The following is a 27711-nucleotide window of genomic DNA, read 5'->3' on the forward strand; positions in this document are numbered from 1 at the left end:
TAGCAAAGCTGTCACATTTTACACAAATGAGTATTGAAGTCTGTTGGCAAATGGGAAGGGGGTGGGGACCGGGAGTGGTGGAGGAGGGACTGCTGACTGGACTCTTTTCAAAGTGGCTCCAGTTTTAGGGGAGGGGCCAGATGCTCCGCTTGGCAGGAGGGACGAAGTAGTTAAAATGATTACTAGCTAGGGGTTGTAACCCTAGGCTCTGGGCATATATAAGAGTGTGCAGCCAGCGCAGAGCGGTCTTGCTGCTGCTGCTGCTGCTGCTGCTGCTTCTGCTTTTGCTGCTGTTGGAGTCCGGACCAGGGCACGCCAGCTCTGTCCCTTAGAGCAGAGACCTGGGAAAGAAGGGAAAGCGGCTGCTTAGGTTTGCGCTAGAGCTCCTGTTTAACCTTTCCAACAGATACAGACACAGCAACTTTTAACACTGTCCCCTGCTCTCAGACACACGCCCACTGTGTCCTGCACTCCCACCCAGTGCTGCACGGGGCAGCCTGGCAGCAGGTCCTTACTGAAGGCGATGCTTACGGGGATCCTATCTCCTGTTCTGGGAAGGCGGGAGTAGGACCCAGCAGGAAAGCAAGGAAGCTGCTGGTTAGAGCCACCGGCGGTGGCCGCGCTGCGGGAGGATCTCGCCTTTCCTCCACTGGACACCTGCTGCAGAAGTCTCGCCACGATGATCCGCTTTGCTTCTCTATTACTGGGAGCTGCGCTGCTCTGCGCCCAGGGAGCCTTTGCCCGAAGGGTGGTCAGCGGTGAGTCAGGGCAGGGGCATTGTCCGTGCAGCAGAAAACAAGGGACTTGGCATTCGGGGGCTTGGTACTCTGCTCTAGGGTGGGGACTCCTGATAGAGTGGGAAAACTGTACTTAGTGGGGCGTCCAGAGGCGGAAAACACTATATTCTTTCCTTTCACCTCCGCCCAAAACAAAAAAGTTGTGCTTTTGTTGTTTTTTGTTTTGTTTTTGTTTTTGTTTGTTTGTTTGTTTGGTTGGTTGGTTTTTTGAGCGCCTTCTATAGGTACGGAGCAAGCTTAAGATAAATATGTATGGGGCAGCTGAGCTCAGGGCAAAAGTCTCTACTTTCTTTGGAAGACAGTGAGTGGAACACAGGGAGACAGGGCTGGGGCACCTGTGAAAGGGGTGTGGTAGACCTAGGCAGACAGAGGTTGGACACTAAGGAGCTGCAGCAGGAACGCCACCTCCTGTTAGTCTGGCTCTAGTCCAGCCAGGGTGCTCACAAGGATGGATTCTGAGACCAGCCCAGTCCAGATGTCTGACTTTGCAGCCTTTGTTCTCAGGAGGACTCACAAAGAACAGGGGAGAGCTACGGCCCTGTCACCCTCGCTTTTGTATTTTCTAAATTAGAACAATCAGGAAAAACCCATTGGAGTTGGGTAAAGGTTTGGTTTGAGGTGATCGTGGTAATAAATTTGGATTTGTGCAAACAGCAGGTGCCCAATTAAATCTCTCAAATCAGTGAAAGGTCAAAATTGCCAAACTTCCTTGCTTTGTCTCTGATTCCTCACCCCCCCCACCCCTGCCAGTGTCCATTGGCTAGTCATTGAGCAATTCATACCATATCCATTCTTTCTTAGTGTGGGAAAACCTTTTAAGGCTCTTCCGTGTCTGAGGCAACTGTGACCAGCACTGCACAGGAAGAGCTGAACAGTTACCCATAGAGGAAGCTCTTGCTATGCTCATCAAATGGTTGAAATGAGTTTTTTGAATGTTGCTTCTAATATCCAAGGCCAATGTGGTCCTCTGCAAGCTTATTCATCTGTACAATAGGTGTCACCAATAAAGAAGTAGATATGAGATGACAGTAACTTAACTGGTTCAGAGAACAGACCTTTAGGATCTAAGGTATTAAGCTTGCTTCTGACTTTCTCCTCAGCAATTCATGTATTTCACTCAGTCAGATTCTTAAACGTGCAGGTAACCACTCAGTCTCCACTAGCTTTATACAGGATGTTTAGAGCCTATGAGTTTAAGTCCTTTCTTTCCTAACTTAGCAGAAGATAATAAACTGCAAGGAGATCTATCTGGTGGAACAAACTATGTATTTCACTACCTTTCTTTGGGAGTTTTTATGCAAATAAATAAATAGCAAAAGACTATGCCTTGAACGTATGACATTTTAAAAACAAAGAGAAGCATTTAACTAACCTAAATAATGTTCCTTTGCTGCACTCTTATTTATATACCTTAAGGTTCTGTGAATGGGGAGATATCCCAAATAGAGGTCATAGAATTTAAGTACTTTGTTGAAGAAAAGTTTAATTTTCATTATAGTTCTACACAAATCATTAGAAACCTTTGGCTATGCTCTTTTTTGGGGGGCAATTCAGAGGCATCTTGAAAGTGACATCTGGAAATTTTCTAAGTAACTGAGCATGATTTATTTGATTTAGTATAAATGATGATGTTGACTTGAGATTAAAACAATTATTTAGATATATTTCTCTTGGGGATAATTTGATTCTCTTCACATTGAAATTTAGACATCTATAAACTGATTTCTGAATCAGTGGATTAGATCAATTCTAGCTGCTATCAGCTGGGCAGAGAATAGCCTAAAATCTGTTATTTTTGAAGCAATATTTCCTAACACGTCCACTGACCGCCTGTTGATATTTGCTCTGACTGGTGTAGCAACCATTTTCTGCCACTAGAGACTGGTTATCCAGGCTGAAGAGAATTGAGACAGCTTCTTTGCTTTTCACCATTTGGAACAGACTTAGAACACATGGAAACAAATTTCTACTTACTGAACTTCAGGACGAAAACGTATAATTTCTGTGCAATATCATGTAATCACTTACCCACCATGACCTCAAAAGACAGGCACTGACAAACTAAATCTCTGGATATGTTTTTCATGTTTTAAAACATTCAACAAGATACATTATAGTCCTTTAAACATGCCATTTTAAGGATAAAATATTTTAGGGATAAATACATTTTGAGCAGCTTCACCATAAGCTGATCTACAGAAGACTTAAGAGTATCTAATGTAATAGGACAGTAAACAGACAGCCCCCCCCCCCACACACAGAGGAGTCTGATGATAATTATCAGTGTATTTACAGAATTTGTGGTTCATGGGAAACTAATTTGAGGATTTGAATTGTATGGTGATTTCTTACTCCACACAGATGTGTGGAAAACATCTATTGCATCTCTTTAAATACTCAGTTCAGAAAGTCACTAGCTGATGATGATATTTTTCTTATGACAGCTTTTTAAGATTTTTCCTTATGGTATCATATGAAACAGGGGGATGAAAATTTGAGGTCTCCAGTTTGGGACTATGTTTGGAAGCAAGTGACATTTTTTCAAAACATTTGAAGTATTTTAACAATTTTTTTGTTTCTCTTTTAGAGTTCAGAGCACTGGTCTTCAACGCCCCCATGCTGTGATGTGGCATTAACCATATTTCAGGCGTCTCTTACATTTCTTGAGAGCTCTCTTACATGTGCAGTTTTAACTCTTCTACAACTGAAATACACAAAGCCTGAGTGAAGGCAGACTGTTAGAAACAAGAACATTAGATCTGCTACCGACTTTAGCAATTCATGCTCTTCATAGAGTCAGACATAATGTTTAAAATACAATTTAATCAGTCACTCTCCACTAACTTTTCTCAGTCTATGACTTTAAGTCATTCTCCTCCATGATTTCATAGAGAATAAAGAACTCATTATTTGATATAGAGAGATCTAGGTAGTGGAGCCAATTATATGCATCTCTCTCTCTCTCTCTCTCTCTCTCTCTCTCTCTCTCTCACACACACACACACACACACACACACATAAAGAGACTGTAGGACTGTAGAATGTTGCATAAGTGATGAGCAGTAAGTAGCTTTAAAAAGTACTTTAATAGTAAGAAATATATAAATGAAACTGCAGAGCACATTCAAGCTTACAGAATGATTCCATGACATCATCAAAGTCGAAAATGATGACAGTGCAAGTTGCAAAGATGCAATTACTTTAAGTATTCCTTGGGCAAGAAGGGAGCAAATTAATCTTATTATTAGGCATTTAATAAACTACCCATTTATCATAGATATTATTCCATACTGGCCGTTCATCATTATCTTATGGTGGCAATATCTATACATTAATGCTAGAAATGCATCTATAATTTTTAAAAAGGATTCTAAAAGGGTATATTCAGCTGTTGCTTCATTAGTTATTTTCATTATTTACAACTCTCTTCTGTGTTAGATCTTCAATTCATATACATGTGTAATCATTTAGATAACTGTAAGGTAAAGTTTTTGAAATCTGTTTGAATATATACCATAATAATCTGACTACAGTGACCATTTTTGTATTTGAGACAACAGTCAATTTAGGCCCTAATTGTTTTATTGATAAAATAAATAAAATAAAAAATGACATCATATATATATGATGTCTCATCTGCTCATATATATATATATATGTATATATATATATATATATGAGAGAGTTGTCCTCAAATTAACTTTGATCTAATTATTCAGCATGAAAAATCCACACTCAGAAACAAGTTCCCAATACATAATCCTGTGCTCATACCAGCAATCAATAACTCACCAATGGCTATATTAGATCAATGTATCTAACACAGAAGAGATGTGTGGCATGCTATAATCCTTTTATTAATACAGTGTCTTAAAGTGTCTTAACCATCTATTGGTTCAGACACATGTGGAGAAGCATAGACACCAAGGAAAATGGGTAACAGAAAGTTAGCTTGGCTTCAAACCTAAGTTTGCCATTATAAGCTGTGTGAACGTGGACAAATTATTAAACTCTCTCTAGGTTCCCCTTCCTTATTATAGAGATGTGATGAGAAAATCTACATCACACAGTGGCTGGGAAGATAGAAAGCTTTATAATACACAGATGTCTTGTGAATGTGGAGAGGGCTTCGGTTGGTAATCACTGTGTTTGGAGTTGAGTTTTTGAGGGGCAAAGACTACTTGTCTAGTTGAATAGTTTATCAGAAGGACTTCTTTGTTGTGTATCAACAGATTTGATTTTTCTACTTCCTCTAAAGTTGCAAATTGTATTGGAAGTTATGTCTCATATTTTGAATTATTGATCAATCTCAGACAACTATTACAATAGCCAACAGTTATTATCATTGGTTCTATGAAACACATAGCTTATGTTAGTATTTAAAGAAAAAAATGATCATGAATGTTTTGTTCATTCCAACTACCTGCAGTTCTGCTGGACTCAAAGTACTACTTCTTTGATTGGCTTCTTGAACTCTAAAGTCATACTCTCACATAGAATCTTCATATCCATTTCAAATATCAGAATGTAAAATACAAGACCGCTCTCTTCTCAGAAAGCCTACTGTGTCTTGGGGGAATAAATATGGAAGGCTGCCACCACCATCCCTGAAGTACCCAAAGATGGTGGATTTGATTTTCTTAGTGTAAGAGAATAGATTCCAGCCATAGTGCACTCTGCAGTTAGGTGAATCACAAAATTTATTTCTCATAAATAATTTAATTTTTGTAAATCTGTCTTAACATCAATCAAAAATTCTCAAGAAATCAGTGTACTCTTGTGAACTGAATACAGAACACTTAGAATAAATGGCATTTTATTTCATTTAGTTCAAAATAATTGGCTTTAGTCTCAGAGATCATGCGACCCTATCGGGTTGCAATACCACCATGTCTTTTAGTATGTTTTGAGGGAGATAGGAAAGAATTATAAAAAAAAGCAGTTTCTTGAATTCTAGTTAAACATCTAAAGTTTAATGAGACTGGCTTAGGTGAGAATGATCATGTTTTCCTTTTTAAAAATATTTTGTTTTAAAAATTTGTGTTAAAAATATCAATTTTTAAAATCAAGTGGATCATAACTGAAGAAAAGAAATTTATAATATGTTATCTATGTTTTTATCGAACAGCATGATCTATATGTAATACTTATCTAATGTTGGTTATGTTTTGTTATAGTAAGATAGATAAGGAAAACATTTGACAACCTCACAGCTGCAGAGCATTCTACAATAAATATTTTTAGTGAAATAAAACCAGGTTAGTGTTTCTATTTAAGAAGAAGAAACACATTGTTATAACTTCATGAATTTACCCTGGGTTTCATATAATTGCTAAAATCATTTTCAAGTTTGTGATTTTTTCATAGGTACTAAGAACCAAAATACTTATTTATGGAAATAAAAACAGAAAATTAGTTGTGACAATAATAGGAATGTTTAATAGTTATTACTAAGAATTATCTGTAAATAAAAGTACATATCTAGGTTTGTGCTCAGCATGCTCCTGTGTGTACAAATATAATATGGGCAAATATTTCTTTCTATAATTCTATGCAAATTTACATGAGAATATTAAAATATTTAAGTATTATCCTTAAATGTTTCTAGAATTCAGAATCAATGTTTTTGGAATCCAGAGAGGAAAGTCTTTGTAGATATGGCAAAAATTGAAGTGATTTTCAACTAGAGGTTCTTCATTGAGATTTCTGTAGAATTAGATAGTATGAATATAACCTCAGTGTGACATAAACCACGGTATGACTTAAAGATAAATTACCTCCCCTATACAATATTTCTGGAAGAGTTTATTCGATATGACATTTAAATCTACATGTCAGGGACTGTTTTCATGTAATCAGCCAGGGTGAGAAGGGAGGCCATCATCGTTGTTCTCTAGCAAGGCAGGCTTTTCCGGGAGTGGGGAAGTCGCGTCAGAAGGTCTTCCCTAGCAGAGCTTTTCTGGGAATTAGGGCAGCATTTGTTCCCCAGCTGTTCGAGTTCCACTGTGATAGCGGCCAAATGGAATCGGCTGAATGCACCAGGAAGCTCCACAGATCCAGTTCCTGCTCATTTTGCCATGACTGGGACCAAATGTGCACAGTAAGGTAGAACTCAGTCGTAAAGTAGAATTATATGTAAAGGCATTCAGCCTGTCAGCATTAACTGATTCCACATAAGACATAATAATTGTGCTGTACGTCTATAATTTCCAAGAAACTGCCTTGCTCTCCCTGACCTGGTTGGGGCTTTTTAGTTCAAACATGAAGACTCAGCTGGTACTCACCCAAGGTCCTGTGGGTTAACGTGTCTGTTCCCGCTGATAAAAGGCTTCTGTCTTGACCCCTCCAGGAGCACTCTTTTGTGCATCATCTTTATTGTTTATTTCTTGAGAACATGAACCACTCCATCTATAGGGAAAGATTGCCTGCATAGAGTGACAAGCCTGGAAACCAACTAAGGACCCAACTAAGATTGGATGTGGATTCTGAAAAACCCAATTCTTGTTTAATTAATTGGTTATTTTATTTATATACATTTCAAATGCTATCTTCCTTGCTGGTTTTCCCACCACAAATCCCCTATCCCATCCTCCTTCCCCTGCTTCGATGAGGGAGCTCCCACACGCAACCACCAACACATACCTCTCCACCCTAGAATTCTCCTATGCTGGAGCATCATCGAGTCTCCACAGGACCAAAGACCTCCCTTCCCACTGATGCCAGATAAGGAAATCCTCTGCTACATATGCAGTTGGTGCCATAGGTCCTTCCTGCATGTACTCTTTGTTCAGTGGTAAAACGTTATTCTTTTTTTTTTAAATTGGATTTTTTAAAATTTATATTTCAATGTCATCCCCTTTGCCAGTTTCCTGTCCATAAATCGCCTATCCCATCCCCTTTCCCCCTTCTTCTATGAGGGTGCTGACCACCCAACCACCTACCCCTTCTCCCCTCCCCACAGCCCTGACACTCCCCTACACTGAGGGATCTCGAGCCTTGGCAGGACCAAGGACTTCTCCTCCCATTGATGTCCAACAAGGCCATCCTCTGCTACATATGCAGCTGGAGCCATGAGTCTGTCCATGTGTACTCTTTGGTTTAGTACCAGGGAGCTCTGGTTGGTCGGTATTGTTGTTCTTATGGGGTTTCAAACACTTTCAGCTCCTTCAATTCTTTCTCTAAGTCAACTAATGGGGACCCATTCTCAGTTCAATAGTTTGCTGCTAGCATTTGCCTCCATTATTTGTCATGCTGTGGCTGAGGCTCTCGGGAGACAGCTATATCAGGCTCCTGTCAGCATGAACCTCGTGGCATCCACAATATCGTCTGGGTTTAGTGTCTGTATGTATATGGGCTGGATCCCCAGGTGGGGCAGGCTCAGAATGGCCATCCCTTCAGTCTCTGCTCCAAACTTTGTCTCTATATATCCTCCTATGAATATTTTTGTTCCCCCTTCTGAGAAGGAGTGAAGCATCCGCACTTTGGTTGTCCTTCTTGAGTTTCATGTGGTCTGTCAGTTGTATCTTGGGTATCCTGAGATTTTGGGCTAATATCCACTTATCAATGAGTATATCATGTGTGTTTTTCTATGATTGGGTTACCTCACTTAGGATAATATTTTCCAGTTCCAACCATTTGCCTATGAATTTCATGAAGTCATTGTTTTTGATAGCTGAGTAATATTCCATTGTGTAGATGTACCACATTTTCTGTATGCATTCCTCTGTTGAAGGGCATCTGGGTTCTTTCCAGCTTCTGGCTATTATAAATAAGGCTGCTGTGAACATAGTGGAGCACGTGTCCTTATCTAGGCATCATTAGTCATTTTCTTTACAATGTAATATAATAGTAGGAGATATTTCTGCATCATACTTAGAGTCCTCATGCACTTTAAGTGTCATCTTAATATTATAAATGAATAGATGTCTACTGCATTTTATGTCTTTGCATGTATAAACCAGGGATGAACTTATCTTTTAATATATCAAGGATAATGAGTGGTGAGTTTTTGTACATAAATTATATCAAGGGAGCCTCTTAAGATGCTCTAGTTTTGTGACATATAACATCCATGTTACTCATCAAACCCATCCTGCTATTCTGTTTCTCTTTTCCTTGAAATCTTGCAAAGCAATCTTTTTTTTAAAAAGGCAGTATTTAAAAATGCTTAAATGAAATACAAGGCTAAATGTCTTAGGGGTGAAAATTTAGAACTTGAACACTCAGGGGAATGTAGCTAAGATTATTTTGGAAACTTTGAAATATGTAAACGATATACAAGATGAAAATACAGTAAGAGCTTACTTCTTAAATACAATAATAAAAATATAGGCTTGTAGGAATCATTGTTTTAAACAATGAAATCATCACAAAGCCTATTAATAACAATAAAATTTCAAAATTATACATGATTTATAATAGAAATATCCGTTGATATTTCCAGTGTCTCCTACCAATGAGTATTTATTTCAGACTTATTTGCCCTACTAAAACCTTTAAGCTCATTTTCCATAGCTATTTTTTAAAGATATTTAATTTCCCGTTTAAGTTAAAGTTAGTTTAGCTTGTTTATTAACTTGTTTGCACTTTTCTGTGTGCAGCTCCTGAATTCACATCCCAGTTAGATGTCATGTTTGCATTGCTAAGTAACTATTGTATGTGTTTAATATTTTCTCAAGATCCTGAAAGCTTATCTCATAAATACTGTTGTGACGATAATGGCCTTCTGCCAATTTTTGCTTACTCGGGCCTTGTGTGTCGTTCCTTATCACAAATTGAAGTTTCAGGGGCTGGGGTATTGCTCCAACGTTCGTGTGATATTGCAATTAAGAGTAGAATATTGTAAATGCTTAATTTATCCCCCATTATTTAAGCATAGTCCCCCAACCACATGTGACAACTTTTCATACAGACTACAAAATCTAATAGGCAGTATGAGAGAATGCAACCATTTTATGTGGGTACTGGGAATAAAACCTCAGGTCTTCATGTTGGCACAGCAAGCATTCTATCCACAGAGCATCTCCCAAGCCTTATTACTTTTATAAATTGAAAATAATAGATTAGAAAGGTAAACTTTTTGATCTTATTGAGTGTGAAGGCACTCTTAAAATACTTTTGTCAGTTCTTTGAGAATTTCACACAGGATAATTTTTTTTATCATATTCAGCCCAACTCTATTCCTTAACTTCTTTCTGATCTTCCACCACAACCCTTGCCAACGTCATACCTTCTTATTAAAATTAATAATTAGTCAACACTAATATGTGCTGTCCATATACTTCTTGGTGTGGGACCATCCATTCAAACCATTAAAGAAAACTGTCTCTTCCCAAGAAACTATCAGTCCACAGTTTCTTAAAGGTAGGACCTCATGGGTCTTTCCCCACTCCACAATACAATGCTGACTGACTTTATTCCAAGCACGTCTTGTGCAAGCAATTATAACTGCTGTGGGTTCCTGAGTCTAGTGGTCCTGTCATGTTTGTAAAACAGTTTTGACACAGTCCTTCCGAGCTTTTGGCTCTTAGATATGTCCTATTTCTGGCGGAACACTCTACAGTCACCCTTTCTTTATAGAGTTTCTGTGATAATCTGCCCCCAATGCACAAAAATACTTTTCTGATATGGTGTGAGGGGTGCACCAGTCTATGAGTAGAGATGTGTGAGTATGGAGGGAAGATTTGATAATATGTATACGCATCAAAAATTACAGTAGTAGCTTCACCTTGGGGGCCCATGTTTTCCCTAGTCATTAATTCTTGACTAAATTAGCAATACCAAGCTTGTGCTTAATCCTAGAGAGCCAGGATTTAAGTCTACTCAGAGAGTAGTTATTTACATCCATAACCATCATGCCACTATTGTTACCATGGACATATTTTGGAGAAAAGAATTCTCGATACGTTTTCTATTTTGAATTGTTCTTTTATTGCGGTTAACTTCAAACTTATGAATAAAGACCTCACAGTCAGTTTATTTTTGTTTGTTTGTTTTAGGTCAAAAGGTCTGCTTTGCTGATGTGAAACATCCCTGTTACAAAATGGCCTACTTCCATGAACTGTCTAGCCGGGTGAGCTTCCAGGAAGCACGGCTCGCTTGTGAAAGTGAAGGAGGTGTCCTCCTCAGTCTTGAGAATGAAGCTGAGCAGAAGTTAATCGAGAGCATGTTGCAGAATCTGACAAAACCTGGAACAGGTATTTCAGATGGTGACTTCTGGATAGGACTTTTGAGAAGTGGAGATGGCCAGACATCTGGCGCCTGCCCAGATCTCTACCAGTGGTCTGACGGAAGCAGCTCCCAGTTTCGGTAAGCCATGACTGGATCCTGAGGTATTAATTTGGACCTTTCTGGAGCCAGTTGGGCAAAAGAAATGCTCTGATAGATGTTGCTAAGTGTCCCCATGGCTCTCTATTTATAGGAACTGGTACACTGATGAACCTTCTTGTGGAAGTGAAAAATGTGTAGTCATGTATCATCAACCAACTGCCAATCCTGGCCTAGGAGGTCCCTACCTTTACCAGTGGAATGATGACAGGTGCAACATGAAGCACAATTACATCTGCAAGTATGAACCAGGTAAAAGACATCCATAGCTATGGTAGATTTTTTTTGTGCATGTTTGTTCCTATGAGACTTGTCTTTGCAGTTAACAATCTTTCTCTATTATTCCTATGAAAGAGGCATGACCTCACAGCTTGCCCTGTTAATGTCCTGAAACACATCATTTGCATTCGAGTCAACCTACCAGTGGGCTTATTAAAGGGAATGGGTAGAAACCATTTGTTGGGAAAGGTGTTTCCAAGAGAAAAATAATAATTTATAAAAGAAACAATTTGTTCTCATATTTTGTAAGTGACCAATGTCTGTATGAAAATATCTTAAAAACTTATGAGACTCTGGAAAGTAGGCATAGGCTACCAACGTGCCTATGGACATACACACTTAGGAGCAACAGTTCCTTGGTTTATCCCTGTTGAATTTAGGGGAGTGAAGCAACTTTCTTCAGGCTCATTAGTAAGTCACATCATAGCATGATTCTTACCACGTGGTCCTTTACTTGACTGTAACGTCTTGTTCCATAGTTAAAAGGATTAAGTTCACATTATATTCTTCCTCTGATTTGTATCCTTAGAGAAATGACACTTTCTTCAGTTTTCTTTTGTCTCATGCAGTGACTGGGAAAATTCCCTTGACCTATGGCACATTAGTGTGGCTTCCTGCTGCAGTAATGAAATGGAGTTCCTTCAATAAGACAGTTCAATGGAGTTAGAATTTGACCTAAAAGGAGGACTAATCAAAGATGTGCAAACATATATTTGATCCTCTTAGACACTCAAGTTAGAAACTAAAGTCTTTGCATATTTATTTTTCTATTTTTCTCTGCAATATTGAGAGGGGTCATTTTAACTTTTTGAAGGATTGTGAGCATGATCTCATAATATGTGCCCATAAAAGGCATTATAACCAAGTGCCAATGTTCCTATTATTCTCTTGAAATTACACAATTTCTTTTTCATAAAGCTATGAAGCACAAGAGATTATTGGATTAGACTTAGTCTTATGCTTATCCTTCTTTCCAGTTTATTAGCCAAGTTTTTATATCCCTGGTGAGTTTATACTTTGCCCTCGGTGGCTAAATCTGTCATTACACTCTTGGAAGCCTTTTCAAGCCAAGTTTGTTATTTATATTCTTTCTAATTGTGTCTTGGAGAAATACAATTGAAATTCTGTGATATTTTAAATTTGCTGTAACACTTGACATTTACTAATGTCAAGGTTTTATTATTCATTATTTTATTATTCATTATTTAGTAATTATTATTTATTAATTGACAGTGTCAAGGGTTAAAATGAGTTAAGTAATATGTATGTATTTATGTACATATTATATGCCTGATAAGTTTGAAATTTGTTATTTACTTTCATAGTTTTATTCCAATAGCATGGCTAATAATGTTGAAAATGTTCTTATAAATTACCTCATAAATTGCCTTATAAATTCTTATAAATTACCCTGGTTATTCAGATCTGGGATAACTGAAACACATACATATTCTTTTGGTTCACTGATATCATCCATATTTTTTATGTCAGTACTTCTAAATGTATTATTTGTGCTAAATTTGCCTTCAGGGGCTGTTGAGATGACTCAACAGAGACAGTCGTTTATTGCTAAGGTCGAAAGCTGAGTTCAGTCCCAGGGATTTATACAGTAGAAGGAGAAAACCTAGTCTCTCAACTTGTTTACTGGCCTCTACATGCACACCATGGCACCAGTGCCCTCAACCACATCCAAAATAGATGTAATTTGAAAAGTCAAATTACCTCATAAGTTTTACTTTGAGATAAAAATAGCATATGTAGAATTAAGTTACTGGCTTTTTATTTAAGCAACAGCCACATTCGAGTTTCTTAAAATATTTTAAATGTAAATAGTTTGTTGACTAATTACAGGTATTTATAAATTACTCCAAAATATCAGTTGACATGGGTGGATATACCACCAATGAATCAAGATTGTAGGACAATATTAGCATTCTTGAAAATATTATTATGTTCCAATGATGACCAAAAATGCTCTGTGTAACACTTTTGTCCATAAAATAACAAAAGTAAAATAATGAATTTAACTACTTTAACAATGAGTACATTTATAGCTTTTTTGTCCTGTTATTGTTATTGTTACTTTATGACCGAATCTGGCATGACACTCAAAATATAGCCCAGGCTGGCTTTACACTCATAGTGAACCACTAGACATGTCATAAATAAAAGAATGTTATAGGCTTGTAGAATGAAAGTATTCTTTACTCCCCAACCCGAAAGAGCTTCATTAAGGAAGAAGCATTAGATACCGCAAAAGACTCTTGCACAAAGACTTTCTGTTTTATTTCAGTTCTCAAAGAAGAACTCCATTCAGAGTGACACACATCATCAATAGCATGATAGGAGTTCTGAAGGGAAGCTCTTTTGATTCCCTTCACCTTCAGGGATAAAGGTAGCATGGGCAGCAAGATAAAGACCTTATGGGAGAGGATTCCTATTGGTCAAGAGAAACAAAGGGGATTCCTTGTTTACTTTTCTAGATGTGAGGTTTAGGGGTTGAGGGTATAGAGGGCAATACACCATGTGACCTAACCTGAGTGCAGGCAGTTTTATAGAGGCATGGCACTAGATAAGAGTTATCCTTGGTTCAGACTTGGGGGTGTGGGATGAAGGCTTTATCATTAGTTGCAAGTTAGGAGAGACATTGAGATCACAGTAGGCTTGCTGTTCAGCTTGAGTGTGCTTCATGAAAGTAGGTGAGTGCTGGGTAGGTGGGTTAGTTAGAAGACCTGTAATTTATTCATTCCTGGCTACATTTTTCCCTCAAGAATACAACTTACTTTGGCTAAGTTGTTAAAGTAACAATTGTTTTCTTTAGGGGAAAGTATATGAGATGGTTGTATCTGGCCATCTTAACAGTAAGAAATCTCAAGAGTTTCTCATGCATTTGGGAATTGAAAGATCTAATTATATAAAACTAGGGAAGAAACAACTTGCAGAGCTTAATTAGCATCAATTTACTACTGTTTAAGGGACTGGGCTCTATTTGAGTGCACACCTACAAATCACGTTACTTGGGTAGCACAGCCATGCTCTTCAGAGGGCCGCTGCTTGAATCAGCAATTCCACATGCAACTATGCAACTTCTGCTAATTATTATTGTACAGTAAAGGCTATTCCATACAGAATTTACCTTGGTTGCCTTTTGAATTGTTTCTTATTCCTTACGCTTTTATTAATATTTCATGACATTTACATCTCAAATGATATTCCCTTCCCATCCCATCTGCCTTCTCCCCTCTCCTCTTTGCCTCTGTGAGGGTGCTCCCCTACCCACCCACCCACCCTCTCATGCCCCACTGCTCCAGCATCCTGCTACCCTAGGGCATCAAGCCTCCACAGGACCAAGGGCCTCTCCTCCCACTGATATCAGACAAGGGCATTCTCTGCTACGCATGTCTCTGGAGTCATGGATTCCTCCATGTACACTCTTTGGTTGGTGGTCTAGTCCCTGGGAGCTGTGGGTAGTTCAGAAATTACTGTGTACTCCTGTAACCCTTCTTCATTACTGACTGTAGCAGGCTAACTTACTGACTGTACCACTCTTGGTTGTTAATGATGTTTGGGTTATAAAGAGAATTCATCAAATTGGTTCTTTTGTTTAAACATAATTAAATATTGACTACTGTTAGTTGATATTTTGTAGATTTAAACTCAGAATATATATTTGCCTGCAAAATATTCAGAAGTCAAAACCAAACCTCTTTATTGTCTGCTGACACATTTTATTTTTATTTACTTTCATTTTCCATGTGTAATTATTACTTATGATTCCTATGCTGATTATTTACAGAGATTCATCCAACAGAACCCGTCGAAAAGCCATATCTTACAAACCAACCTGAAGACACCCATGAGAATGTGGTTGTTACTGAAGCAGGTGATTGTCTTGTGTGACTTTTAACTCTCACTTAAACAACTGTGCTTTGAATCAATCCTTCATCTCAACCCCAGTGAAATTTTTCTTGAGTTTTAGGGATATGGTATGTTAATTATGGGCCCATAGACACTTAACTTTTGAAGCTACATTAGACATAATTATTCAATTATACATTTCAATAGAAAAACATTTCTCAATCTTTCTATTTCAAATGGAACGATCTAGTATAAATCTGAGTGAACAATTTTAACAGTTATATCTACAAAGCATTTCCCAATATAATGTAGTGAATATAATTCAAACTGCCTTGTTCAGGGGCTTAGAACAATGGTTTGCTATTGAACGTAGAGGCCTTGACTGAGGTAGAGATGAGGTATAAATAATCCTGATTGTAGCTTCTATAGACTTCTCTGAATAAAAACCTCTAGACCAGTTTGAAGCTCTCCCTGTGATATCATTGTGTGGCTTATTGGAAGGGGGTCCACACAATGGGCTCTGTATCCCACTGCCACCCCAGATGACAAAGTTAAAACAAATCCAATCCTGATTTGAGTTCTATATTAGCCAGAAACTTCTCTTAATATTTCTTAGATTTTTTTTTAAATTATGACCTAAACCATAGGACAGAAATGGTTATCTATTTCTTTCATTGATATAGATCCAAAGGCCCAAATGTTTCAAACTCAACAACTCCTAGATATAATTTTATATTTTTTGTCATTAATATTGGAAATGTTAACAGTAATTTACTGTTAAGAAAGTATTTCAAAAATCCTTAAAATGTTTCACAGACCTGATGAAGGCTCAGAAAGAAGGCTGAGTACTGTATAACCACTATTCTCTACATTTTGATAGACTAGCATGTAGGACTTACACATAGACACACACACACACATGTGTAAGGGATAAGTAAAGAAATGTATCTTTGAGCACTTGGAGTAGGGAGTGAGACGTGACCTTGATTAAAATAAAGTACATTCACATATGAACTTGGGTTAAACAGCACTGCATCTCTGAATTACCAATCACTAGATCCCTTTAAATACACCCCTTAGCAGAAGAAAGGATGAGCAGTGAAGTGAATTGACTATGGCCAGCTGTTTTTAGAATCATAAACATTTGTGAGAATGTTGACTAACTTTCGGTTTGCAAGCCAAATGCCATGTTCCTCATCTTGCTGTCTGTATGGAGATATGTGCCTTTAACAACATTCATCATAATAAACATAATTAAAATCATTAGTAAATAATTAAACTGCATATATTTTCCTCTTACAATATCATATATATACATACATATATATGTGTGTGTATATACATATATATACATACATATATATATATATATATATATATATATATATATATATATATGGTTAATAAAGTCATTTCATGCTCTGCAGGTCTTGAGTGTTGGTTATTTTCTTTAAAATGTACCAAGAATGCCCGTCATTATGGAGTGTGATAGAGTAGGGTTAAAAGAGTGCTTATTTTCAGAATTTAATTAAATCATGCCATTGTCTCCAGAGTCTTACGTCTCTGGGATATGATTGTATCACGTCCTGTATGGACTTATAGTCACTTAATCTCAGACACTTCTATCTTACCATGACACAGAGCTTATCTGATAAGATAATTCATTATCTTCTAGGTGAACAACGATTGTAATAATTGTAATTCCTTAATATAATGTCTCTACCTGTCCAATGATTCAGAGAATTAATAAAACGAGAAGCTAGGATTAGTAAGGCATTATGAAAATGAGCTCATGTTGGAATCACAAATGTTATAGAAAATTTAAAAGCATGCATATTTAATTGAGCATGTCAACCAGGGCATTGCAATTTTGTTTGTAGTATTTTCAAAGCATCCGTGTATTTTTAATAATGTTTTGTATTTGAAATTTACTTATTCTGGTGAATGTCCTATTTTACCTTAATCCTTAGGGATATGTGTTGATAACCTAGTGTTGGCATCCTTCCTGAGCTATCACTGAACACTAAGACTATTTTTCTTTTGTAGGCATAATTCCCAATCTAATCTATGTTATTATACCAACGATTCCGCTGCTTTTGCTGATACTAGTTGCTTTTGGAACATGCTGTTTCCAGATGTTGCATAAAAGGTAAAAACCATATTGCTGTCCAGATAAATAAGGGAAAAATCCCATTGAATATATTTTGAGACATCTTTAAAAAATGTTACTATGTCTTCAACTTATATTAAACACTTTTGGTTTTCTTAGCTGTCAGTACAATTCCAGCGTATAAAACTATAGTGCATACTTGGGTTTTATGAGGCATCAGTGTCTCCTTTATACTTCATAAGTCCTGTGGACAGTATCTGTTTGTCAGTCAGGAAGATGGTATATTACCTTTATTTGCCTTGTGTTGTACTGCTAGCTTATATTGTGGATCTGAAGTCAAAAAGCTTGTAGGCTCATGTAAGGTGTACTATACCATCCAGTCGCTGGGATGGTAAATTAACAAAAGTATTAAACCTTTCAATCAGAATATTGAGTTACCTGGAAAACTCGGTTTTAAAGGTATACATGTAGTATAGATTCAAGATTCAAATCATAGCCTATTTTATTTCAAAAGGACATCTTTAGATTGGGAAATTCAGTGTAGTTATAAAGATAGCAAGGATGAGTGTGGTAGCTTGAAAGATTGAGACAGGATTATCATGAATGTAAGGCCAGCCTGAGTAAGCATTCTCAATAATAATCATAACAATAAAGCACTCTGTTCCAAATACACACACATACACACACACACACACACACACACACACACACACACACACACACTGTCTGACAGAAATTTTGAAATAAAATGACATGTACTAATGGTAAGATTTCCAGGGAGTCAATAAAGTAAACTTTTCATGTGTGGTACAGTTTGTCAATTAAATTGCAAAATTATGTATCCATGAAAAAAGTAGAAGATGCATCTAAGTAAGGACAGATTTGCTAGAATAAATAGCCTCTTTGCTTGTGGTTAAATAACTGAACAAATGAAGACTTGCATCATGGAAGGACATGCAAATGAAATTGTTTTCTTTCTCTTCCTGTTTCATTATCTACTTTTCCTTAAATACATTCTAAAAAAAACCTGGAAGGCACAGTCCCTCCAAAATGTTAATTGTAAATTACTAATTTGTATTTATAAGTGATCTAATTTATGCATGCTTGGTAGATCATGCCTTCAGCTACAGAACTCAGGAGGTTAGAAAGGGTAGGACTATGAATTTGAGTACAACCTGGACTACATACCAAGGACATATCTAACAAACAACCTGGACTACATACCAAGGACATATCTAACAAACAACCTGGACTACATACCAAGGACATATCTAACAAACAACCTGGACTACATACCAAGGACATATCTAACAAACAAACAAGCAAGCGCACTCTGCCAACCAAATCAAATCAAATCAAATCAAATCGAATCAACAAAACAAGAACAAAAGAAACAAAGTCAAATAATACAAAACAGTGACATTTGAAGATATGAAAATCATTTAAAGATAAGAAGTGTTAAAACAAAATCTGGGAAATCGATATTATATTTTGAGACCTTCTTGATTTCCATTAAAAGACATGTTAAACACTGGTTATTTTCCTGTTATATATATATATATATATATGTAATATATATAATATATAATATATGTAATATATATGTTTATGTATATATATGTATTATATGTATATGTGTATACGAATATTATACACAATAGAAAATATATCATTTCTTGTCCTAATTCCTAAGACTGTGAATGGAATCACATTGACTTCTTACTGGGAAAGCAGTGGCATGGGGGGGGGATTACAAATCACTTCTTACCCCGACAGATTGTTAAAGTGGCCATTTAAATAGCAGATCAGTTAGGAAACACTACATGTATGATTCAAACATTCTCACTTGTCAAGTGAAATGCGCTAAATGTTGAGCAACAGCATGGCCTTTAAAGTTTGTTTTGTTTTTCCCAAGAGCAATTGTTTTCATTCCGAAGATCTGTGGCTGTTTTCACTTGTTTTGAAAATTTCAGTGTGAGAAAATAAACCGAAATTGGGCACTTTCGGTTGCCAGGATGAGCTTAAGTCCTTTGTCCATCGTTCTTAGAGCCTCCCCTTTTCCTTTCTTCCAGGAAAGCAAGGAGAAACTTCATCAAAGACTCCACTCCATTATCATCTGAGTGCCTTGCAGAAAGTTTAAATTCCAACCTGGTACACATGGCGGATTCTCTCATTCCATACCATTTCCAAAATAGCTCTCTTTCCCTGAACTAGTAGAACATTTTTAGTAAATATTCATTACAATTGAAGCCACATGGAAAACTTAATTATTTTCCCCTCCATTTTAAATACTCTCTTCTTTATAAACTTTGCCTGACTTATTTCTGTTCATGCTGGGTATACCTGGTAGAATTAAACTATGTCTCATTAAACGTATCTTGTTAGAAGGAATATGAATAGAATGTGTAATTTTACTTATCACCACAACACTCGAATTGATATGAAGCTAGTATTTTTGCACTGTAATGCTCAAGGCTTTAAAAATAGATCTTCTTTGTCTTTAAGGAGTTCTGCAAATTGGCAGGATGGTGGAACAGTACAAGGAACAGTATATCTGTGAGGGTGGCAAAACCTATAATAGGCGGAAGTGTGGGAGCCTAGGGGCAGACATAAGTACGAAATGCAGGGGACTGTGGATAGACCAAGTGAGAGATTATTTCCAGGAAACTAAGGCAAAGAAAGGCCCTTCTGGTAACTTGTGCCTAGGATTCAAATTGTTCTTTCCCACCATAGTCACTGTTCTGGCTCCTGTAAAAGTGCCTGTGTGTAAGTAGCTCCAAGATTACATGTCAAGTTCTGCATTTCTAGCTCTGCAGAATGGAAGTTACATATCAGACATTTCTTGGAGGAAGAGCTCAAGAGCTCCTCCTAAGTCACTGAATATGCATCTGCTTTGAGCATACATTGGAGAGAGAGAGAGAGAGAGAGAGAGAGAGAGAGAGAGAGAGAGAGAGAGAGAGAGAGAGAGAATGGATTAACCTTTCAGGACACAAATGACTTAAGTCCAGTTCAGGAAGACTAGTGAAAGAAAGCTATAGGAGGTTACTTACCCTTAGGACCGGAATGTGTGTTTGTGAATGATTCGACAGTAATTGCATCAGCCATTATATCAGAGGGCCCATAAAGCAAAATTCAGAAACATGGCCAAAGAAAACAAAGTTTATTGAGTAAAAGTGAGAAGTTTTAGTACTCAGTCAGGCATTTTTACACATGTGTGTTTGAATTCCATAGTTAGTCAAAAGATGCAAATATAGTTGCTTGTCTGCTTTCAACACTCATAAGAACTGTTCGCCATCTTTCCACACTGGAATAATCTAGACTTTTTTGTAGGAATGGAAAATATTCTCAGGAGGCAAGAAGAACTCATAATATCTGTCTAACTATCTCCATTTGGACCAAGAGATGTCTAGTTTGGTATGATTCAAGAACTGAATTTCTTTCTTTCTTTCTTTCTTTTTACAGTAAAGGAAGAACAAAAACTAGTCCGAACCAGTCTACACTATGGATTTCAAAAAGCACGAGGAAGGAAAGTGGCATGGAGGTATAATAATGAACTGATATTGCTCTGGAAAATAAGAATAGTTTTGTAATCCTTGATCAGTGTAAGGAATGGCATCATTAGTTTGGAATGGCTTGAAATCTCAAAGGATCTGCAAGATGAACTGTAAGCTCCCCCTTGAGGCAAATGTCAAAATAATTTTTATATGTTCACAGTTTCACTTACAAAATATACTGAGTGAGGCCTGCTTGCTCTGCTAAAGGATACACCCAAACTTCATGTAAACAAAATGGACCACGCAGATATAATTTCCATGGAAATATCTGGAATTACCTGTGTCGGGAGTAGTTACTTTGGCTTTTTTTTAATCTTCATAAATTTTGACCTACTTCATGTAATATAAGTTGTTATTCCAATTTACAGTGTGCAGAAACATTTTACCTTTGCTAAAGTGTTTGATGAAAATAGAGTGTTCTGATATTTATATTTATGGGCATTTGAGTTTTACGCACCTGCTGTTTTCATTAAAAACTGAATTCACACAGAGACAAAGAAATCTTTCCATTGGGAAAACATTTCTTTTGTGGAATAGTTCATGTCCTTTCTGTTTCTTTGCTTTTGGTTCAATAAAGGTTAGGAAGTCTCTTCAGAAATAAGGAACCATTTCACTGACTGTGCTATATATCTGCTGAGACACTACTTAGAGGCAAGAACTGTCTAACTTCAATTGTGCAAGACATGTGCCTTACAATTATTCCTAATTTAAAATTAAACAGATTTTTGTAATAAAATATCTTTACTAATACTTGTATAGACACCGATGTAGTTAACCTTGGAAAAAAATGGCATCTGCAGTACAAACCACAGGTCTTCACATGTTGCCTATAGAATTGCAAATAGCTCCCTGAGTGTCAGGAATCAATTCGGCTCCTCCCTGTCAGTCAAACAGGATGACTACTGGAAGGCTTTGGAGTCAGTCAGTTGCTGTTTGGCTGAGGGTTTCCTAACTGAATTTAGCCTGTAGAATATACAAAATTCAATGGTTTTCAGCAGTGTGATGCTAAGCAGAACACACTGATATTACAGATTTAAAAAAACAAGAAGAAGAAAAACAAAACTACAAATCACATCCATTAATGGGCCATGGACTAGAGGTCACTGACGTTTGCTTATCTTTGATGAGTGTTGTTTGTGATTGTGAACTGTGGCTTCCTTCTGTCTGATGGAGTTTCCTCAACATGTAGTGTTTGTTCTTCTCAAGAGAGTTGTAACTATTTTGTCTTCAAATGTCCCTGTGTTACTTTTAGCCAAATAAAGAGTTCTTGTTTCTGAAGAATGACCATTGGTGCTGTCTTCATTCTTAAGGGACCAAAGCCCAGGTGCATCTCATCGTTACCTGAGGATGAAACCAAACATTGCTTGTGAAGAGCACAGACGGCAGCAAATCCGGAAGAACAGGGAGGTTTCCTCCTTCTCTGTCAGCCTTTTGCAGCTAGACAATAATGCATTTGCCTTAGGTAGACTTGGTTTTCCAAACAAGAGGCTAAATGGGCTCTCCAATCCTTTCCTGCTGGCTTTGAGACAGAAGGGGCAACTGCCCTCTAAGCTCAACTGTCCTCACTTAGCCCCATCCTTTTGGGTCAAATGGAAGGCCAGCTGCTTTGGGTCTGTCTTCCTTTTATGCCAACTCCACTGGTTTCTCCAATTAGCTAGGCCAGTGAGAAGGGTAACTGGTCTTCCTCTTTTTCTGTGCTACCCAGAACTCTAACAGCTGAAGGGCGGAAGCACAAAGTGGATGGAGAAGGCTGGTGTTCTCCTTTTTATCATAATCCAGGTCAGGAAAACTTCCAGTGTCAATGACAAACTCCATCTGTGACAAGGGTGGAAAAACAATTCTTTTTCCTTTTAAAAGATGAAGATGATGATGATGATACTATCCTAAGGGATTCTGAAGTTTTAGCTGGCCGCTGAAAAGCAGATACACGATGTAACTGCTCTGAATTTTCAGAACACAGTTTTAATATATGTTGGGAAATGCTACATTCAAGCATTCAAAACAAATCATACACCTGATTCTTCTGCTTATTTCTCCTTTTTAGGATCAGGTTATTAGCAAGTTTTTACTAATAGTCTGTCAGAGACTCTTGATTATTATGCTAATGCTTATGGGAACATGTAGTCCTCCATCATCTTGGTGGATCTTCTTTTATTAAAATGTTTTCCAGGCTCTGACTGTCTTTAGGTACAAAATGGTTGCCTCTCAACCTCTGCCCTCCGTTTTCAGGGTCACAGTCAGATGCACAGTTGTCTCCATTGCTCTTGAATGCATCAAATTGTAATTATTCAGTCTAAGGGTCCCTTGAGCTTCCTTCCTTCCACAGAGCAAATCGAGGCAGTTGCTTCTTTTGATACAACTCACTTGAACCCTATTCCTTCTTGCATTGGTTTAATTCATGGAAAAAAAAAACACCAGACGTGTGCATTTATGTTGGTGAAATATGTCTGTGTCAGTGTGAGCTTATGTGTGTATATTTATCCTTCTGTTAAGTTAATGTGGATTTCAGCAGATTCTGTCTGATAAGCTGAACTGACATTTGCAGTTACTCTGGAAATAATCCAAGAGATTAAAGGACTGAAGCAAATTCATTTATTACACATTTTTTGCCTTTAGAAGGCAATTCAACTGTGTCTGAACAAATTTTTCACATGTTCAGGAAAGTCTAAAAACTGTACATTTTTAAACTGTTTTTTATTTTTTTAAATAAAAAAGATAAAGTAAATGTAAAGATCATTTGTGGAGAATAAGGGTGGAAAGTAGTTTACTTTTGTGTTGATGCTAGGTCAAGAGAGAGACCTTTGTATGTTCTGTTTACTTCGAAGAAAGGCACAGTTATGATTTGATAGTGTCTGTGATATGGGCTCATAATAAATGTACTTTTATGAGCAGGGAAACATTATATTTAAATAGAAATGCTTGTGAATGGAGAAGCAGGAAAACAGCAATGACTCTGGTGGTAACACTAAATTGAAATTAGATGAGTTACAACATCTCATTTCAAACAATGACATACGTTAGGCAAACTACTTCATTTCACTTCTCCACCCATTTGAACTTAAATGTATGGAAAATGTCTTAAAATAATAGCCCTTCTCACAATAGAAAATGGTAAAAATTGGTTTGAGACAAAGGAAATGATAATGTCTATAGAAGAGTAATTGTTTATTATGAAACAGAAATGCATTTCATGATTACTTTATGTTTCAAAGATTTATTTTAATTTATTGTCTGCCTACCATCCCCATTTCAGCATTTAAATGATTTAGCTAAAAATATGATCTTTTTCTTCTCATGAAACTCTCAGTCGCCATACTAGTTTAAGTAAAAATGAAGGAAAAAGGAAAACATGCCCCTCATTTATGTTTGGGTCGGGAAAATGCCTAATGTAGAAAGCTATGGATCCATTCTATAAACTGTGAGACCCGGGCATATACCCCAGGGTGATTAGGCAGTGCACACTGGACTCCAAATGATGTCACACCAACAAGAAACCATCTGTTGTTTTCTTGGCACATTAATGGTCCTCCAGAATCACCCTGAAGGAAGAACCAGAAGTGAAAAGTGTGAGTACGTGGCCAATCAGTATCAGTAAGTACAACATGCTAAGCTCACCAGTCAAAAAATAATGCACAGAAAAATGATTGATTGACAGTTATATGTCATTGTTCTCATTGTCATTCCAGTCAGGAGAAATTTTTCCCCAAGGAGATGGAGCAAATGGTAACATCAGAAAGGTAATAATTATGATGGCACACTTCTTATCAATTATTTTCTCACTTTCACTATTCAACATAACCAGACCCCCACACACACACACACAGAGCTCCCAGGGACTAAAGCACCAACCAATGAGTACACCTGGTGGGATCCGTGGCTCCAGCTGCATGTATAGCAGAGAATAGCATTGTCTGGCTTCAATAGGAGGAGAAGCCTTTGGTCCTTTGAAGGCTCTCAATTCCCCAGGGTAGGGGAATGCTAGGGTGTTGAGGTGGGAGTGGGTGGGTGGGAGTGGGAGTATTTTCTTAGAAGCAGGGAGAAGTGGGAAGGGGGATGGAAGAGGGGGGAAGGGGGATAACATTTGAAATGTAAATACATAAAATATGCAATAAAAATTTAAAAAGAAAAGAAAAGAAATCATGTCAACCTAAACAATTCACTTAGCTACCTAATATGTGCAAGAGCAGAAAAGCCTTCAAAGAAAAGGCAAAATATTCTGTTGGACCCTGCTACTAAGGTTGTTTGCAGTCTATCATGCCCCTACATACAGCTTTCCTGAGCTTCGTGCAAAATGGAGGACTCCCTTTTTGTAGATGAGTTTCCTCTTCTCTGCCTGATTAGGAGGGCTTGACGCCCACATTTTCTATCTGAGGACTGTCACAAAGTTCTTGGCAAAATAACAGGTGTAACTTACTCTCTCCACATTAGAACCCAGTCAGCAAGCATCTCAAATCCCAGTATGCCTCTCCATGTAAATGAGGCATTCCCTGTGTGTTCTCCGTTCAACTCCTTCCTACTGTCCGAGGTTTGTACATAGCCCTGTTCATCCTGAACAAAGTGTATGTGCACAAGCCGTTTTACTGAATATCGTCTAAGAGAGCTATAACACAGAAATTTTTGGAGAATTACTTCTCTCTCTGGTACTCCCTGACAGATGGGGATCCTGCCGACCCACCCATTCCGGACTCCACTTCATCCTTTCCTTTCCAGTGTGCACCCTGAAGGAGGGAGCCAGATTCAGAACCACAGTTTTCCACGTCACGATTTTCGAAGAGTTAAGAGCTTACGCATGGGGTTGTTTTACTTCTCCTATGTGAAGGAATGTTTTGTTAACTAGCCATTAGATTCGAAAACCTTAACATCTCAACAGAACTAGGCAAATCTCATGTCTTCTGGTAACCAGATCATATTTTCACTTGAGATTTCATTTATAGGAGGATGTCTCTTTTGTCATAATGCAAAGAATAATGGGTCCGAGTACAGTTAGTCATACAGGTCTTATTTGTGTGTAATGGTTCCTTTCTAATGAAAATAGAAGTGATAGGGACATGAGGTAGTATTATTTAATTATGAAAAATTTCTCTTATATTATGCACCAAATCCTGGTTATCTATCTATCTATCTATCTATCTATCTATCTATCTATCTATCTATCTATCTATCTATCTATCTATCTATCTACCTATAGATACCTAGATATATCTACCTACCTATCTATTTATTTTTGAGGCAAGACCTCAATATGTAGCATTTTCGTTTGGAACTGGCTTAGCTTGTCTATCATTGAACTCACAAAGATCTTTCAGTCTGTGCTAGAATTAAAGACATGTACTACTCAGAAAGTTATTTGTTTTAATATCTTGAGATAATATGCAACCTTCCACATTTTGCCCAAAATGACTACCACAATAGAGTATTTAATTTAAACCGTAGGTGAGGAATTACCTTGAGAGGTCCCTTGCCTGATAGTTTAATGATGGTTGGCGCTATATTGAAGGGGAACGCGTTGCCTATATTCAAGGTGAGACAACTGTACCAAAACTGTCTGAAGGAATGGCTGTGATTTTCATTTTGTATCCAGAGGCCTAGATCTGTATATTTGAAATAATTATGGGGAAGTCTTGCCCACAATATGTTACATATTATTTAGAAGTCATTAAAACTAAACCAAAAAGGAAGTCACCTGGTTCTATTTACAAAACTAATTGATGTTTTATTAGGTAACTATAAGATATTGGCGTTGGAATCAAGGACTATAATTACTCAGTGTGTATGGAGTCCATTGGAGTTGCAGAGATTCATGAACCATACAGAAGGCTTGCACCTTTCTCCTGGGTGTTGCCTGCCTGGGAGCCTTGGTTTTATTTCCATTATATCACTTCCAGTTATCCAGACATACTATGCCATTTATTATGTAAATTTCTGGCCTTGATTTTATAATTCATTCAATGACATTTCTATTATTATTTCAAAGAATTATAAGTACTTCAACTGTAAATGCAATGACACAAAATACAATGCCAAGCAACCAGAGCTTCCAGGGACTAAGTCACCACCCAAAGACTACACATGGACTGACCCTGGGCTCCAACTGCATAGGTAGCAATGAATAGCCTAGTAAGAGCACCAATGGAAGGAAAAGCCCTTGGTCCTGCTAAGACTGAATCCCCAGTGAACGTGATTGTTGGGGGGAGGGTGGTAATGGGGGGAGGATGGGGAGGGGAACACCCATACAGAAGGGGAGGGGAAGGGGTTAGGGGGATGTTGGCCCAGAAACCGGGAAGGGGAATAACAATCGAAATGTAAATAAGAAATACCCAATTTAATAAAGATGGAGAAAAAAAAACCAAAATACTAAAACTGACTGTACTTAGACACTACTTGTCGTATACAATGATATGTAGTATATGTCAATTAGAACACCAAAGATCACCAACTTATTTGAATGTGAACGGGTATTGACTATTTTTATCTAGAATAATGGTTCTCAATCTTTTTTTATATCTTACAATCACCTGTAGGACACAAGAAAGCATTCACCATTGGGCCTCAATTTATATTCTGATTTGCTGTTGTGTGATGGGTTCTAAACTCAGCAATTTAAACAAGTTCCAGGGAAAGAGATTCAGCTGATGGACTGTGGGCCGTGTTTTTCATGCCAATGATAAAGTATGCAGTTTCCGAGTGGACAGCGAGATGACATTTCCTTCTTTTATCAACGAGAAGTTAGTTTTATACTCTTACTGGCTCCAGATTCAGAGGACTACCTCAGAGATGCAAGGCATTT

At 37.5% G+C, this 27711-nt stretch overlaps 2 protein-coding genes across 4 annotated transcripts in view; one reads left to right on the top strand and one right to left on the bottom strand.

Annotated features, from left to right (window-relative positions):
- Positions 1 to 244: 244 nt before the first annotated feature.
- On the top strand, positions 245 to 22208 carry Chodl (chondrolectin). Of its 2 annotated transcripts, XM_087575940.1 has the most exons (7): positions 245 to 758; positions 10796 to 11105; positions 11218 to 11375; positions 15199 to 15285; positions 17307 to 17409; positions 19443 to 19521; positions 20833 to 22205. In XM_087575940.1, exons 1-7 carry the CDS (start codon positions 680 to 682, stop codon positions 20833 to 20835), a joined length of 819 nt encoding a protein of 272 aa, XP_087432066.1. In that variant the 5' UTR covers positions 245 to 679; the 3' UTR covers positions 20836 to 22205.
- Positions 22209 to 23498: 1290 nt separating this feature from the next.
- Tmprss15 (transmembrane serine protease 15) overlaps positions 23499 to 27711 on the bottom strand; it is a 122681-nt gene continuing 118468 nt past the window's right edge. Inside the window, 1 exon segment of one of the 2 annotated variants that reach the window (NM_001105895.1) lies at positions 23499 to 24463. In NM_001105895.1, the coding sequence (NP_001099365.1) occupies positions 24308 to 24463 (156 nt within the window). In that variant the 3' untranslated portion in view covers positions 23499 to 24307. 2 annotated transcript variants of the gene reach the window in all.

Source organism: Rattus norvegicus, chromosome 11 (assembly GCF_021556685.1).
Source record: "Rattus norvegicus strain SHRSP/BbbUtx chromosome 11, alternate assembly SHRSP_T2T, whole genome shotgun sequence".
NCBI lineage: Eukaryota > Metazoa > Chordata > Mammalia > Rodentia > Muridae > Rattus > Rattus norvegicus.

Excerpts from the sequence above, each read along its gene's own strand:
- Chodl (XM_087575940.1), top strand. The coding sequence starts at position 680 with ATGATCCGCTTTGCTTCTCTATTACTGGGAGCTGCGCTGCTCTGCGCC. Across the intron at positions 759-10,795 it reads TGCCCGAAGGGTGGTCAGCG|GTCAAAAGGTCTGCTTTGCT; the intron begins GTGAGTCAGGGC and ends TGTTTGTTTTAG. Across the intron at positions 17,410-19,442 it reads TTCCAGATGTTGCATAAAAG|GAAAGCAAGGAGAAACTTCA; the intron begins GTAAAAACCATA and ends CCTTTCTTCCAG.